At 41.9% G+C, this 16668-nt stretch overlaps 1 protein-coding gene across 1 annotated transcript in view; it reads right to left on the bottom strand.

Moving 5' to 3' along the window:
- Window positions 1-7936: 7936 nt before the first annotated feature.
- The window catches only part of uggt2 (UDP-glucose glycoprotein glucosyltransferase 2), a 740193-nt gene continuing 731461 nt past the window's right edge, over window positions 7937-16668 (bottom strand). Inside the window, exons 39-40 of the mRNA XM_068034396.1 lie at window positions 12579-12732; window positions 7937-9823 (exon numbers count right to left, since the gene is read on the bottom strand). Of these exons, the coding sequence (XP_067890497.1) occupies window positions 9801-9823; window positions 12579-12732 (177 nt within the window). The 3' untranslated portion in view covers window positions 7937-9800. The remainder of the gene's footprint in view (window positions 9824-12578; window positions 12733-16668) is intronic.

Below are 16668 nucleotides of genomic sequence, written 5' to 3'. Positions count from 1 at the left end.
CTCGGGGAGACAGATGGAAAGTTCTGGCCAAGAGATGCAGGGGGAATGTGCAGGTCGGCGCAACATCGAGGGCCTGAAGTGCGCTGTAATGTTCAAATTCTAATTCTAATTCTAAGAACTTTTTTATGCACCGAGTGGTAATGTCCTGGAAATTGCTGCCCATGAGGGTGGTGGAAGTGGAAACAATTAATTTCAAAAGGAAATTAGATGGGCAGTTGAAGGAAATAAACTTGCAGGGCTACAGGGAATGAACGGGCGAGCAGGATTGACTGGATTATTCCACTGAGAGCTGGCATGAATTCAATGGGCCGAATGGCCCCCTTCTGTGCTGTAAATGACTCAATGACTCATAGAGCTTTTATTAATATATAAGGAGTGTAGCTAAAGTAAACATTGTTTCCTTAAGAGGCAGTGACCGGAGAAATTATCAATGGAAGTAAGAAAATGACAGGGACATTGAACAAATATTTGTATCTTCACAATTGAAGACACAAATTGCGTCCCAGAATTAGAGGGTAATCTGAGGGCTAATAAGAGTGAGGAAATTATAGTAATTGATATCAGCAGAGAAATAGTACTGGAGAAACTTAAGGGACTAAACTCCAACAAATCCCCAGGACCTGATGGCCTACATCCTAGGGTTTTAAAAGAGGCCGCTGCAGAGATAGTGGATGTGCTGGTGATGATTTTCCAAAATTCCTTAGATTCCAGAAAAGTCCCAGCAGATTGAAAGTTAGCAAATGTAACACCGCTATTCAAGAAAGTAGTTAGCCTGCCATCAGCTGTCAGGAGACTGCTGGAATCTATGATTAAGGAAGCCTTAAAATCATTGTATGATCAGACAAAGTCAACGTGATTTTTGAAAGGGAAGTTATGTTTGACAAATTTATTAGAGTTGTTTGAAGATGTAACTAGTAGGGTAGATAAAAGGGAACCAGTAGATGTAGTACACTTGTATTTCCAAAAGGTAGTCGATAAGGTGCCACACAAAAGGTTAATATGCAAGATAAGGGCTTATGGAGTTGGGGTAATATCTTAGCATAGATAGAGGATTGGTTAATGGACAGGAAGCAAAGAGTAAGGATAAATGGGGCATTTACATGCTGGCAGGTTGTAACGAGTGGAGTATTGCAAAGATTGGTCTTGGGGTCTCAGTTGTTTCAAATTTATGTTATCATCCTGTAGTTTTTTCTGGGAAGAATGCAGTGTGCCTTTAAGGCTGGAAAGGGAGCAGTACTGCGGCACAGTAGCGCAGTGGTTAGCTTCGCAGCCTCACAGCTCCAGCAACCCGGGTTCAATTCTGGGTACTGCCTGTGTGGAGTTTGTAAGTTCTCCCTGTGTCTGCATGGGTTTCCTCCGGGTGCTCCGGTTTCCTCCCACATGCCAAAGACTTGCAGGTTGATAGGTAAATTGGCCATTATAAATTGCCCCTAGTATAGGTAGGTGGTAGTGAAATATAGGGACAGGTGGGGATGTGGTAGGAATATGGAATTGGCGTAGGATTAGTATAAATGGGTGGTTGATGGTCGGCACAGACCTGGTGGGCCGAAGGGCCTGTTTCGGTGCTGTATCTCTAAACTAAACTGCTTTAAGGCAGCAAGCTCTAAAAACGGAGTCAAAGAATGCATTCTTGTTGCCCTGGGATACAGCCATTCAAGACCAGAGATCGAGAGGTGCACTGTTACAATTTAATTTTGAACTGGCTTATAATGGAAACAGACTGTTCTAACTCACAGAAACAGACAGACAGCTATGTGTTAGCACCTGAAAGGAGGGCTCTCAGACCATTTAAACTGAAGGAGGAGAATTTAATCTGTTTATTTATTATTCTCTCTCAAAATTCTAAAAACTCAAGCCAAAACAGAGATGTCTGATAATTTAAACTTAAGGAAGGGAAGTTAGACTATGACAATCCTTTATCCCTTCAAAAAAATTCTAAAGCCAAATTAATTTATTAAAAATTGTTTGCAAGTTGTTAATTGTTGAAATTCATCGCTGCAGAAGGAAAGCATCATTTCAACTGCTGAATTAGACTACAGACTGTTCTACTGTTGAAGAACCTTTTATCCCCCATCGGACGGCTATGAGGACTTCAAGCAACCTTGGACTGTTCCACATCTGGCAGGAATGCAAATCTGCAAGGATGCTAATTTTTTCTATTTTAATTGTTGTTTATGTCTTCGTAGTGTTTAAGAATTTAGTTTTTCTAATTAAGCAGTTAAGTTGTTGACTTAAAGACACCTGATTTGGTTATCCTCATTCAGGGGTTATTAGATGGTACAGTTTGGCTGGGTCCTTCTTTAATTTGGAAAGTTTAAAATCATATGTTGGGCGATCTGTAGAGGGGCGGGATTGAATCAACAGTGTGGTTCTCCCACCACAATCATTTCAGCTATGAAGAGAGACTAGGGTTGTTTTCCTTACAGCAGAGATGACTGAGAGGGGGACCTGATTGAGGTATACAAAATTATGAGGGCCATTGATAGGATAGATAGGAAGAAACTTTTTCCCTTAGCGGAGGGATCAATAATCAGGGGGTATAGATTTAAGGTAAGGTGCAGGAGGTTTAGAGGGGATTTGAGGAAAAATTATTTCACCCAGAGGGTGTTGGAATCTGGAACACACTGCCTGAAGGGCATTTCAGAAGTATTTAGATGAGCACTTGAAACACCATCGCATACAAGGCTACAGGCCAAGTGCTGGAAAATGGTATTAGAATAGATAGGTGCTTGATGGCCAGCAAAAACACATTGGGCCAAAGGGCCTGTTTCTGTGCTGTGAAACTGTATGACAATCAGAATCGTATATTTTGATTGGGACTTTTACTGGAGTGGTCGGTCGTAACATATAAACTGGGGGCTCGTCTGGGATTTGAATCATATATTAATTGGGGGCTCACTCGAGATTGAATCATATTTAATTTAGTGCCTTGTGTCTGGGAATAGAATCAGACTAAGTTGGAGGGCTCGCATTTGAAATCATATTAATTACTCATTTCTGAGATAACATTTAAATTGGGGTCTTACGTTTGTCATCATATTTAATTTCTCTCAAGTCTGGGATTAAATCACTTGGAAACCCGATTGGAGCTTCAACAGGAAAAAGAAAAAGCAGTAGCAATAAGAAAACTTGAATTGGAGGACAGGGAGAAAGAGAGGGGATTTAAGTTTATTTATTTATTGATACAGCACTGAAACAGGCCCTTCGGCCCACCGAGTCTGTGCCGACCAAGAACCACCCATTTATACTAACCCTACAGTAATCCCATATTCCCGACCACCTCCCTACACTAGGGGCAACTTACAATGGCTAATTTACCTATCACCTGCAAGTCTTTGGCAGTGGGAGGAAACCGGAGCACCCGGCGAAAACCCACGCGGTCACAGGGAGAACTTGCAAACTCTGCATAGGCAGTACCCAGAATTGAACCTGGGTCGCTGGAACTGTGAGGCTGCGGTGCTAACCACTGCGCCACTGTGCTTAAAAGAGATGGAGCTAAGACAAAAGGGTCATCTTGAATCCAGAGAAAATTTGGGTCAGTAAGAATCTGAATTTAGATCAGGACTCAGGCTCTTCCTAAGTTCGAGGAAAGGGACTTAGAGGCATTTTTCATATATTTAAAAAAAATAGCCAAACAGATGATGTGGCCGAAAGACAGCTGGACATTGCTCATGCAGGACAGGTTGGTAGGCAGAACTTGTGAAGCTTATGCCATGCTTTCTTAAGAGGCTTCTGCAGATTATGAGATGGCAAAAAAGGCTATTCTGTCTGTGTATGAGTTAGTCCCTGAAGCTTACCGTCAGAAGTTTAGGAACTTACGGAGATTGACTGGGCAGACAGATTTAGAATTGAGAGGGTGAAGCAAATGAATTTTGATCATTGGATATGGGCATTAAAGATAGAAACTACGTATGAGAACCTTCGAGAATTGATTCTCTTCGAAGAGTTTAAAAACTCCATTCTTTCAGTAGTGAGAACTCACATAGATAACCTGATAGTTTTGAAAGCTCAGCAAGCAGCAGAGTTTGCTGATGATTTTGAGTTTGTGAATAAGCTAACTTATTTTGTCCATCACCTCCATTATCCTGAGAAGGATAGGAGGTGGGAGAGTGAAAGGAAGGCAAGTAGCCGGGGACAAGAAGGAACAGCTGGGAATGCCCCAGGATCACCTCCTCAGGTCAGAAACAAAGGTGCTGAGGGTAGAAGTGAGGTTCGCAAGCCAAAGTGTTATCATTGCAACAAAATGGGTCAGCTTCATTCAGAGTGCTGGAAATTGCGAAGTAAACCCATAGGACTTGTTGATGTCCTGGGTACTGCAAAGTTAGTGCAGAGGAAAAGACTCAGACTGAGAGTATAGCAGACCAGCTATAGCTTTAATGACAGCTGTGAATGTGAAACCAGATACCAAAACTAAAAGGAGTGTAAAGGGTAAGAATAAAATACCTGAGAGTTATAATGAATTTTTGTCAAAGGGGAGAGTAACTCCGTATCCTGTAAGTGAGGTAGGAAAAGCTATCATTAAACTCAGGGACACAGGAGCAACCCAAACACTCTTGTTGGGGAAGGATATGAGGTTTCCACCAGAGAGCGCCTTGAATGCTACAGTTTTAGTTAATGGAATTAGCAGGTAGTGTATACCCATACCTTTGTATAAAGTACGCCTAGAGAGTGACTTAATATCTGGGATAGTAACTGTAGGTGTTGTCCACAGTTTACCAGTGAAGGGAACTGATCTACTCCTCGGAAATGACTTGGCTGGATCAAAAGTGTCAGTTTCTCCTATAGTTATAGAGGAACCAAGTGAAATTAAAGAAATGGAGCAATTACAGGAACAAGTTCCGGGAATAATTTCTGCGTGTGTAGTTACCTAAGCAATGGCTAAACAGGTTCCATTGTCGGAGATAAAAGGGACAAATGGATAGCCAGGCATCTGAAACCTTTTTTGGGGATTTAGATAATACACATGAGTTGTTTAACAGATCGTCTCTCATTGCAGCACAGCAAGCTGATCCAGTTTATACCGAATAGCACAGACGGCTCTGTCAGATGCTGCGGCGAAAGGAGTTCCGGAAGGCTATTATATGGCAAACGGGGTTTTGAGGAGGAAATGGAAACCGCCTCATAGACCTGCAGACGAAGACTGGCCAGTTGTTGAACAGATAGTGGTATCACCTAAATATCGCCAAGGATTATTAAGGTTAGCACACGACATTCCATTTGCAGGACATAGGGGAATTTGGAAGACCAAATCACACAGTAGCAAACATTATTACTGGCCAGGTCTTACAAAGGATGTGAGACAGTTTTGTAGTATATGCCATATCTGTCAAATGGTGGGAAAACCACATCCTACCATAAAACCAGGGGGTGAAGTATTGGTGTTGTTACCATTACAGGGAGAACCATTAAAAGCACCGTTCAGTGGCCCATATAGAGTGATCAAAAAAGTGGGTAAAGTAGATTACTTGATTGACACCCCTGATCACTGGAAGAAGATCCGGTTGTTATTAATATGCTCAAACAAGATTACCACAAGGAGAAGGATAAGCCAATACAGATCTGTCAGGTAATCGGGACTGTTGAGAGGGAAAAGGATAGTGAGGATGAGGCAGAAGTAGGCCGAGGAAATTCTCAGATTGAACCTCCAACTATCCAATTAACGAATACAGAACGGCTAGGAAAATTAAACAATAGGCTTTTACACTTGGAGGCAAAACAGCGTGAAATCCTAACCAGAGATTTCACAACATTTCAAGAAGTTTGTAGAGATTCCGGCGGTCGTGTTGGGTTGGGCACGGGAAAAAATGGAGGGACTCAGGCCGGGTTGGGCTCGGATCCAATGTGGTTCTGTCGGGTTCAGGTCAGGTTTTTTTTCCTGACCTGAGCAGGCCTTTACGAGACATTGCTCACCTGGTCATATCAAAGGATTCACCAAGGGGGAGCTAAAAAAAACAATGCGTTTAAACATAAAACCCTGTTACAGTAAGACCAGGTGAAGGCTGAAAGAGAACTCTGGACCTCTTTCTCACCTGGCTGTAACACAGAGTTAGACAGATTTTTCGTCTCTCAGGGTATCAAGGGATATGGGGAGCCGGCGAGAAAGTGGGGTGAAGGCCAAGGAGCAGCCATTATCACACCGACTGGTGGAGCAGGTCTACTCCTGCTCCTATTTTGTATGTTCTTAGGATGTTGGCATTGCTGACAAGAACAGTATTTATTACCCATCCCTGAACTGAATGGTTACTTCAGAGAGCAGTTAAAAATCAACCAGGTTGTTGCGGAACTGGAGCATGGGAACAGGCGTAGACCATTCAGCTGCTCAAGTCTGCTCTACCATTCAATTAGATCAAGGCTGATCTGTATCTTAACTCCATCTATCTTTGCTTAACAAAAATCTATCAATCTCAGTTTTGAATTTTTCAACTGATTTAGGCAGGTCTCCATAAGCGATTAGGACAGGTTTTGACATGGTGACTTTTACTGACATCAACTTTTATTTCCAGATTTTTTTCAAACTGAATACAAATTCTCAAACTGCCATCAGATTTGAATTTGCATTCTCTGGATTGCTGGTCCAGTAATATAACCATTTCACTTACTGTTCCCCTCCATAAGAAATAGAACCATAAAAACAACAGCGACAAACACCATAAGGGGAAAATTACTAATACTGTGCTTGTCACACCTCTTAAATAGATGGTATATATTGACGAATCATGGACTATAGTTTGTAATCTATGGGTAAGTAAACCTGAAAACTCAAGTGGCGATCTTCACAAGGTATGACCACAATTCACATTCCACGGATCATGATGCCTCTTTCTCTTTGCCTTTCACACACTAAGGGCTGAATTTATGAGCCCTCTAGGCATGGGCAGGGTGGCAGGAGGCCCATAAAATTGCAAGGGAAGATGAGGGGGTGGAATGCCCGTTGCTTTCCCAACGCCATTGAACTTAATTAATGGCCACTTAAGGGCCTCTTCCAGTCACCACTGGCATTTTACCGGCAGGGGGTGCCTCCACCATGTGCGGAGGCCACCCACTAAAACCAGGCAGCCTCCTTGTGGGCTGGTGGAGGCCCTCCTCCATGGGCAATCTGTGGCCCATGGAACGCCCCCAGTAGTAAAGGCACCCCTGTGCCACCACCTAACCCATCGTCCTCAACAACCCAGCCCCCCCACCCCTCACTGGGGCCTGCCTGACTGGCCCCGGCGAGCCCATCCCCTACTTACCTGTTTATGTGTGTAAATAAGACTTCTACTGAATTTCCATCAAAGTTATGGTGCCAGGTCTGGTGACTGCTGCAGTTCCAGCTATGGCCACCACTTCCGGTGGAGCTGCTGGGACTACTGAACTGCCAGCTCTCTGACCAGCAGCTCTTGGAGTTGGGATCCCCATTCTTAAAGGGATGGGATCCCTGGTGCCAGGCAGTTAATTGCCCAGGTGCCATGAAATGCAGTTGGGGGGTCATCCAAACGACCAAGGTGGAGCTCCCTCGCCTTTTCGGCTTGGCGCCAGAGCCCCTGCCGGCTGCATAAAATCCAGCTCTTAAGTAACTAACATTAAAATAAGTTAATACAAAGATTGATATCATATATCATGATATTGATGACAAAACGTTTCTGTGATCAATGCTCTTTTCTTGCACTGATGACGTTGGTGATCATCGGCAATCGCTCTGCTCATGCTCTGCATTGTCAGGAGACACCATTCATGAAATATGAATATCTTGCTTGTGATGTCAAACTACAAGAACATTTGATAGTTGCCAATGGAAATACATAGTCAGTCACAAATTCTTCTGTCTATACAGAAAATAACCATCACCTTGAAAAGAATAAGCACAATGTAGTGGAAAACATTCATAAGCACATCAACACATTGAGAAACAAATATGCAAATATCATAGTGAACTGAAAAGAATTTGTACTGTTTATTTAAAGATTTTTTTGATTTTCAGAATGTTGCATTATAAAGCTTTAATGTGGGACCAATAATACTTTTAACAAAGTTAAATTAGCTGACAGACAAAACCCACATCATTCTAGTTCAGTGTTGCAAATAATTAATTCATAAGCTTACTTTTTAAGAAGAACAAAACAATTCTCATTGTTCCTGTTTGATTTGACCCATTATTATATACTGCACTATATTGTGAGGATGAGCAGTAACAGGCAGGGAGTTACAATACAACTGAGTGAATTTAATAGCAGTACAGACTACAACAATATAATAGATAATGAACAGCTGAAGAACCCAGAGATGGCCACTTACTACCACAGATTCATTATTTTTTAAAGTATATATTTTGAAGTGTAAAGCCAGGTTAAATTAATCTAAAACAACTTTTGTAGGCATACTGACAACAGTAGAGATTACATGATATAGGTTAAAAAGGTAATAAATAGGATATTGATGGTTACTTTCTGGTAAGTATTTTGGTGACTATTTAGAGAATCCATGGGGGTGAACTTCCTCAGGGTTTTCTCTGCTCCAGTACTGTATCTTTGGTGAAGCCTTGTTTATGTGTGTAAATAAGACTTCTACTGAATTTCCATCAAAGTTATGGTGACAAGCTGGAAAAGCCCTGAGGACATTCCTGGCATATGTTTACACTATGTACATCTAAAACCACCATTCCACAATTACCCAGGGCAAATAAACCATTAGCCAGTTAATGTATAAAATAGTATATGCATAAATCTTTACTTTGTTTATTGTTTCACACTAAATTTAGTGTCCGGTCAATCCATTAATTGTTAAGGCCAGTCCTATGCAAACTTATTTCATTAAGATAAAGCGTTGTAACGGTGAGCTCTCGGCTGATAGTCAAGAAATCAGCATTGAAAACTGGAAGCATTGATGCAGTATTGACAGCTGCAGTTTACTAATTAGTGAAATAGGCATAATATAGGATTCTTTTTTGTGCTCCAATACTTAACATTCCAGAAGTTGCAACACATGCTGTAGCCATGATTAATGTAGACCTGAGATCAATGTAACATAGATTTATGGTGCATTGATCATTACTATCTGCTAATAGTGATACATCGCCACCATGTGGTCACCCAATAACATAAAATAGTCAATTGTACTTTTCATACTGCTGCTGTTTGTGTATCATGACTACTCAGAAAGATGTGATCATGATATAAGTATTCATACAAACTAACAAATACTTGGTGAGGTTCAGAGTCAAAATTTGAAATTCTGTCTGAACAGGTTAAGGGTTTCAGAAGTGACTAATGACGTAAAAGCCAAAGTTAAATGTAAAGCATATTATTTGATATTGGTCCCTTTTGTAAACAATGGCAAATATTCTCTTATTAAAGAACTGCCACTATGCATTAGTCATTCCTCAGAAGCAATGATACAAAATACTTAACATCAGGACCAGTTTCAATCCTTGTGAATCCTTGTTCATTTACATATATGGGTTGAAACAAAGATTATAATACTAATAACTATTTTCTGGAATCAGACTCTGCTTTCAGCTTTGACCATGATCACACATTAACAGCCACAAATGTGAATTTCACAGCAAACTTTTAGGTTGTTTCCAATTTATGATAAGCATGGAGATATCATAGGAATTGTTATCATGTTTACCCAATGTTCACACACACATCATCTTCCAAACATTATTGCCATAACAAATCAGTATAAAACTGTACACCCTTGTACATAACCAAAGTTCTCAAGTTCCAAACATGAAAGGGAGGTTACAAGTTACATGTTTTTGCTCTAATTTTAGTTGTTACTCATTCAGCATCCAGTGCAGAATAATAACTTCATAGATGCTAGAGTTCATCTCGCTTAGCAGCTGGAAAGAGAAAGAAATCTTAGATTAAACACTACTTTTAGCAGATACACCATATCACAACCTTCACCATAGGACTGAGATCATGAGTATTTCTGAACTTTCTTTTTTCGAACATTTTGAACAAAGACATTCTTTGAGATTTACAAATTATGCACTATTTATAGCACTATCAAATGACTATTTTAAAGTTTTCCCTTAGCAATCATAGTAAATGCCAGCTATTGTGATCAAATTGACCAATGGCTGAAATGATGACCTATAACTGACTGCTCATTATAACAGATTATGCATGTGTAATACTGTTGAGTTCTGTTGAGCTCTTAAACAGTGAACTAAGCAGCTGCTTGCTCTTCTGTAAATTAGTACTTTTAACACCAGCTGATATCAATATCCCTGTTTTTTTTATGGTCCATTCATTTAGTTTCAAACTTACTGCTGTGCAGTGCTTGGGGAGATGAAAAGGGAAAATAAGTTCAAGGATAGACAGACAATGGTGGTCTGGTTATTTTGCAGTTTCACTTAATGTTGGTACAATAAAAGAATGAGAAACTGATGCAGAAACAGGCATGGAAACAAGGATAGGAATTAGAGAATGACTTGAAGAAATGTTATGAAGAGAAGATTATCAACATCCTGGGGGTTACCACTGACCAGAAATTGAACTGGACAGAACACATAAATACTGTGGAATCAACAGCAGGTCAGAGGCTGGGAATTCTGCCGCGATAACTGCATCCTGACCCCCTAATTCCTGTCCACCATCTAGAAGGCATATGATGGAATACTCTCCACTTACCTGGATGAGTGCAACTCCAACAACACAAGAAGCTCGACACTATCCACGACAAAGCAGCTCTCTTGATTACCACCCCATCCAACACCTTCACCATTCAATCCCTTCACCAGTGACACACAGTGGCAGCAGTGTGTACCATCTACAAGATGCACTGCAGCAACTCACCAAGGCTCCTTCAACAGCACCTTCCAAACCCACGACCTCTACCAACTAGAAGGACATGGGCAGCAGATGCTACAAGAATTTGGTTACAATATTAGGTTGGAGCAGCTAGGGCTGTTTTCCTTGAAGCAAAGGAGACTGAAGGGAGTTCTGATACACAAGATTATTGGATACAAAATTGGCTTGGTGATAGGAGGCAGAGGGTGGTAGTGGAGGGTTGTTTTTCAGATTGGAGGCCAGTGACCAGTGGTGTGCCGCAGGGATCGGTGCTGGGCCCTCTGTTGTTTGTCATATATTAATGACTTGGATGTGAATGTAAGGGGCATGATTAGTAAGTTTGCAGATGACAGCAAAATTGGTGGTATAGTGGACAGTGAAGGAGGTTGTCTAAGGTTACAACAGGATATAGATAAACTGGGAAAGTGGGCAAGGGATTGGCAAATGGAATTTAACGCAGACAAGTGCGAGGTGATGCATTTTGGGAAGTTAAACCAGGGCAGGACATATACAGTGAATGGCAGGGCCCTGGGAAGTATTGCACAGCAGAGAGACCTTGGGGTGCAAGTACATAGTTCCCTGAAAGTGGCAACACAGGTAGACAGGGTGGTGAAGAAGGCGTATGGCATGCTTGCTTTCATTGACTGAGGCATTGAGTACAAGAGTTCGGACGTCATGTTACAGTTGTACATAACGTTGGTTAGACTGCACTTGGAGTACATCACACTACAGGAAAGATGTGATTAAGCTAGAGCGGGTGCAGAAAAGATTCACAAGGATGTTGCCTGGTTTGGAGGGCTTGAGTTATAAAGAGAAATTGTATAGGCTGGGTCTGTTTTCCCTGGAGCGAAGGAGGCTGAGAGGGGACATAATAGAGGTATATTAAATTATGAGAGGCCGAGATAGGGTAGATAGACAGAGTCTGTTTCCCATAGTAGGGGTGACTAAAACTAGAGGGCATAGACTTAAGGTGAGAGGGAGGAGGTTTAAAGGGGATCAAAGGGGTAAATTTTTCACACAAAGAATAGCGGGTATCTGGAATGAGCTGCCTGAGGAGGTGGTGGAGGCAGGAACAGTAGCAACATTTAAGAGGCACCTGGACAGGTACTTGAATGAGCAAGGCATAGAGGGATATGGAATTAATGCAGGCAGGTGGGATTAGGATAGGCATTATGGTCGGCATGGACGCGGTGGGCCGAAGGGCCTGTTTCTGTGCTGTATGACTCTATGACTCTATTATGACAGGCTTAGATAAGGTAAACAAAGAAATCAGCTGATGGTACAAGGACTGGGGTAAACAGATTTAAGGTTCTGGGCAAGAAATCTGGAGGTGTGTGAGGAAGAACCTTTTCAACACAGGGAAAGAATGATAATGATCTGGAACTCGCTGCCTACGAGGCTGTTGGAAGTGGAGATGATCAATAATTTCTAAAGGAAATTGGATAGGCACTTGAGGGAAATAAATCTACAGTGCTACAGGGATAAAGCGGGGAATGGGGCTGATTGGATCACTCTATGGAGGGCCAGCATGGGCTCGATGGGCAAAAAGGCCTCCTGTGCCGCAATGACTTTATGACTTGTCTGCTGACTCTTGGCTGTAGACTCACGCCTTTACTTTGCATTCCCTTTGCCATCATTTTTTTCCCCATCTTGTAGTCCCTTGTCCCTTCTGCCTTGGTGACTGGTATTAATACGTTGAGATGCCTTCTGAGATGCTCCAAGATCTTTTGTAATTTTTGATACCTTATTATGACAAATGAGAAAGAAAGATTTACTTACCCATGTAAACAAGAATCTCACCTGGAGACTGTGAATTTGCTTTTGAGTTGCTATCCTTTTTCTGTTCCTCCACTTTTTTTAACAACATCTTTATTTCGTTATCATAATCATTCCACTCTGGTACAATTCGCATAGCAGCTTTTAGTTTGGGTTCTTTGGTCTTGGGGTTGTTGCACTGAAATTTAAAAGAAAGTCTACATTTTTTTAAGCAATATTAGACATTTTTCTCCTTAAGGTGCTGTTTAGTTTACTGTCAAAGAAACTACAAGATATGGAAAATAAAAGCTTGAAATGTAAATTCAGACAACACAGGTGGATTGGCCATTGTGGATTGCCCCTAGTGTAGGTGGATGGTGGGGAAGTATAGGGACAGGTGGGGATGTGGTAGGAATATGGAATTAGTGTAGGATTAGTATAAATGGGTGGTTGATGGTCGGCACAGACTCGGTGGGCCGAAGGGCCTGTTTCAGCGCTGTATCTCTAAACTAAACTAAACTAAACAACTTGTTTCTAAGGTGGCATAGTTCACCTTAATCTGGTTATCCCAATAAATTTAAATTCCTTAAAACCTTTATTCTGCCATCTTAAAATCCATTACACATCAATTACATATTAAAAATAGTAGCTAGCTCACAACATTCCAATTCAAAATTCATAGATTCTGGAGCGGTTCCTACAGATTGGAATGTCATAAATGTCACCACACTATTAAAGAAGGGAGGGAGAGAAAAAACAGGGAATTACAGACCTGTTAACTTTACATCAGTCATTGGGAAAATGCCAGAGTCTATTCTAAAGGATGTGACAAATGGACACTTGGATAATAATGATCTGATTGGACATAGCATAGATTTATGAATGGGAAATCATGTTTGACAAACCTGTTGGAGTTTTTTAGGGATGTTACTAAAGAATTGATAAAGGGGAGTCGGTGGACGTGGTACACTTGGATTTTCAGAAGACTTTTGATAAAATCCCTCACAGGAGGTTGATTAGAAAAATTAAAGCACATGGGATAGGAGGTAATATACTGGCATGGATTACGGATTGGTTAACAGGCAGGAAGCAGAGAGTAGGATAAACAGGCCATTCGTGCGTTGGCAGGCTGTGACTAGTGGGGTACCGTAAGGATCAGTGCATATTCACAATATATATCAATGATTTGGATGTGGGGACCAAATGTAGTATTTCCAATTTCGCGGATGACACAAAATTGGTGGGAATGTGTATTGTCAAGAAGATGCAAAGCAGTTCCAAGGGGATTTGGAAAGACTTAGTGAGTGGGCAAGAGCAAGGCAGATGGAATATAATGTGGAAAAATGTGAGGTTATCCACTTTGGTAAGAGGAACCGATGTGCAGAGTATTTCTTAAATGGTAAGAGATTAGAAAATGTAGATGTACAAAGGTGTCCTTGTCAATAAGTCACTGAAAGCTAACATGCAGGTGCAGCAAGCAATTGGGAAGGCTAACAGTATTTTAGTTTAGTTTAGAGATACAGCACTGAAACAGGCCCTTCGGCCCACCGAGTCTGTGCCGACCATCAACCACCCATTTATACTAATTCTACACTAATCCCATATTCCTACCACATCCCCACCTGTCCCTATATTTCCCTACCACCTACCTATACTAGGGACAATTTGTAATGGCCAATTTACCTATCAACCTGCAAGTCTTTTGGCTTGTGGGAGGAAACCGGAGCACCCGGAGAAAACCCATGCAGACACAGGGAGAACTTGCAAACTCCACACAGGCAGTACCCAGAATTGAACCTGGGTCGCTGGAGTTGTGAGGCTGAGGTACTAACCACTGTGCCACTGTGCCGCCTTTATCGCAAGAGAATTTAAGTACAGGAGTAGTGAAGTCTTGCTTCAATTGTATAAAACCTTGGTTAGACTGCACTTGGAGTACTGTGTGCAGTTTTGGTCCCCTTACCTTTGGAAGGCTATTAAAGGCATTGAGGAAGTGCAATGAAGGTTCACCAGACTGGTTCCCGGGATGGCGGGACTGTCCTATGAAAAGAGATTGGGGAAACTGGGCCTGTATTCTCTAGAGTTTCGAAGAATGAGAGGTGATCTCATTGAAACCTACAAAATACTTAAAGGGATAGACAGGGTAGATGCAGTTAAGATGCTTCCCCCGGTTGGGGAGTCTACAATTAGGGACACAATTTCAAAACAAGGAGGAAGCCACTTAGGACAGACATGAGGAGAAATTTCTTTACTCATAGGGTTGTGAATCTTTGGAGTTCTCTACCCCAGAGGACTGTGGAAGCTATTGAGTCTGTTTAAAGCAGAGATTAACAGATTTCTAAATACAAATGACATCAGGGGATATGAGAATAATGTGGGAAAAAGGCATTGAAGTGGATGATCAGTCATGATCATATTGAATGGCAGGGCAGGCTCGATAGGCTGAGTAGCCTACTCCTGCGCCTCTGTTCCTAAAGTGCATTGAAAATCCCTTTTGTAAACTGTCCCAAAAGCATTTATTCTATGAAGTATGTAGGTGGCACTGTGATAGGAGTTTTCAATGTTAAAGTTTTAGCTTATGTTTGTAACTGCTAACTGTGCAAACACCCTAACTGCCATGACAATTACTGCTATTTCAGGAGGTCGATATTCACTCCTCCCTCCCAGTAGAAATGGAGCAACAGTGGAGCTACAATTCCAGTGGTGAACATACTGCCTCACTTCCTACCCGCTACCATATTCCCACTGGTATTTTCATGGGCGTCCAAGGTTCCTGTCTGAATCAGGGTGGGGTACTATGACATACATTGTCATGTCCAGTAAAGGCATATCATATCCTATTTTTAAGGCCTGCACAACGTATGTCAGCGACGTCTCAATTCATTCCATCTTCGCTGCCTCCGGAGAATACTTGGCATCAGGTGGCAGGACCGTATCTCCAACACAGAAGTCCTCGAGGCGGCCAACATCCCCAGCTTATGCACTCTACTGAGTCAGCGGCGCTTGAGATGCCTTGGCCATGTGAGCCGCATGGAAGATGGCAGGATCCCCAAAGACACATTGTACAGTGAGCTCGCCACTGGTATCAGACCCACCGGTCGTCCACGTCTCCGCTTTAAAGACGTCTGCAAACGCGACATGAAATCCTGTGACATTGATCACAAGTCGTGGGAGTCAGTTGCCAGCGTTCGCCAGAGCTGGCGGGCAGCCATAAAGGCGGGGCTAAAGTGTGGCGAGTCAAAGAGACTTAGCAGTTGGCAGGAAAAAAAACAGAAGCGCAAGGGGAGAGCCAACTGTGTAACAGCCCTGACAAACAAATTTTTCTGCAGCACCTGTGGAAGAGTCTGTCACTCTAGAATTGGCCTTTATAGCCACTCCAGACGCTGCTCTACAAACCACTGACCACATCCAGGCGTGTATCCATTGTCTCTCGCGATAAGGAGGCCAAAGAAGACTTTTAAGATATGAACTTTATTCAATGTGGACTCTTTGAAATTGAATTCTCCTTTAAAAAATAGGACAATGTGCTGCAAGATGGTCACCAAAGGGCAGATGACCTATTCATACAGTCTCATTGTTTCGAAAGGAGAAAAAGATACATTCCAGATGAAGACATCGACTACACCCATCCTGGAACCATCAAGAAACATTCCAGAATTGAATGGCTTTCTTCAGAGACAAAGAAGGTATGAAGTGGACACATCATTGCAGAATAGTACCTATTCAAATATTAATAGCTAGCCATGGATTCCACTTCTTGGTCCATTGTGTGCTCACACCACAGGAGGCAGCCACATGTCAACTAACAGAAATGCTAAGGTGAAGAACTTTTACCTTAAAAAGGCAACTCTGGAGAGAAAGAGAGGGAGAGATCACAGCAACATCACAGAGAAGGCACTCCAAACAGGTGGTTGTGGAAAGATCCAGCCTAAACAAGAAGAAACCCTGTTGCTAATTCTACACTTCAACTTGGTGCAGCAGAGAACGGAAAGTAACTGCCATCTCCAGTTTAAAATCTTAACCACCAGAAATCTACAACACCTCAACAAGTTCAAGAATATAAACAATCCAGGCCTGCACTTTTAAAAGAGGAAATTCAACAGGTTTACTATAAACCACTAACACCTACCACACCTTG

This window comes from Heterodontus francisci, chromosome 6 (assembly GCF_036365525.1).
Source record: "Heterodontus francisci isolate sHetFra1 chromosome 6, sHetFra1.hap1, whole genome shotgun sequence".
NCBI classification, from domain to species: Eukaryota; Metazoa; Chordata; class Chondrichthyes; order Heterodontiformes; family Heterodontidae; genus Heterodontus; species Heterodontus francisci.
This window is presented reverse-complemented; position numbering and strand designations above follow the sequence as displayed.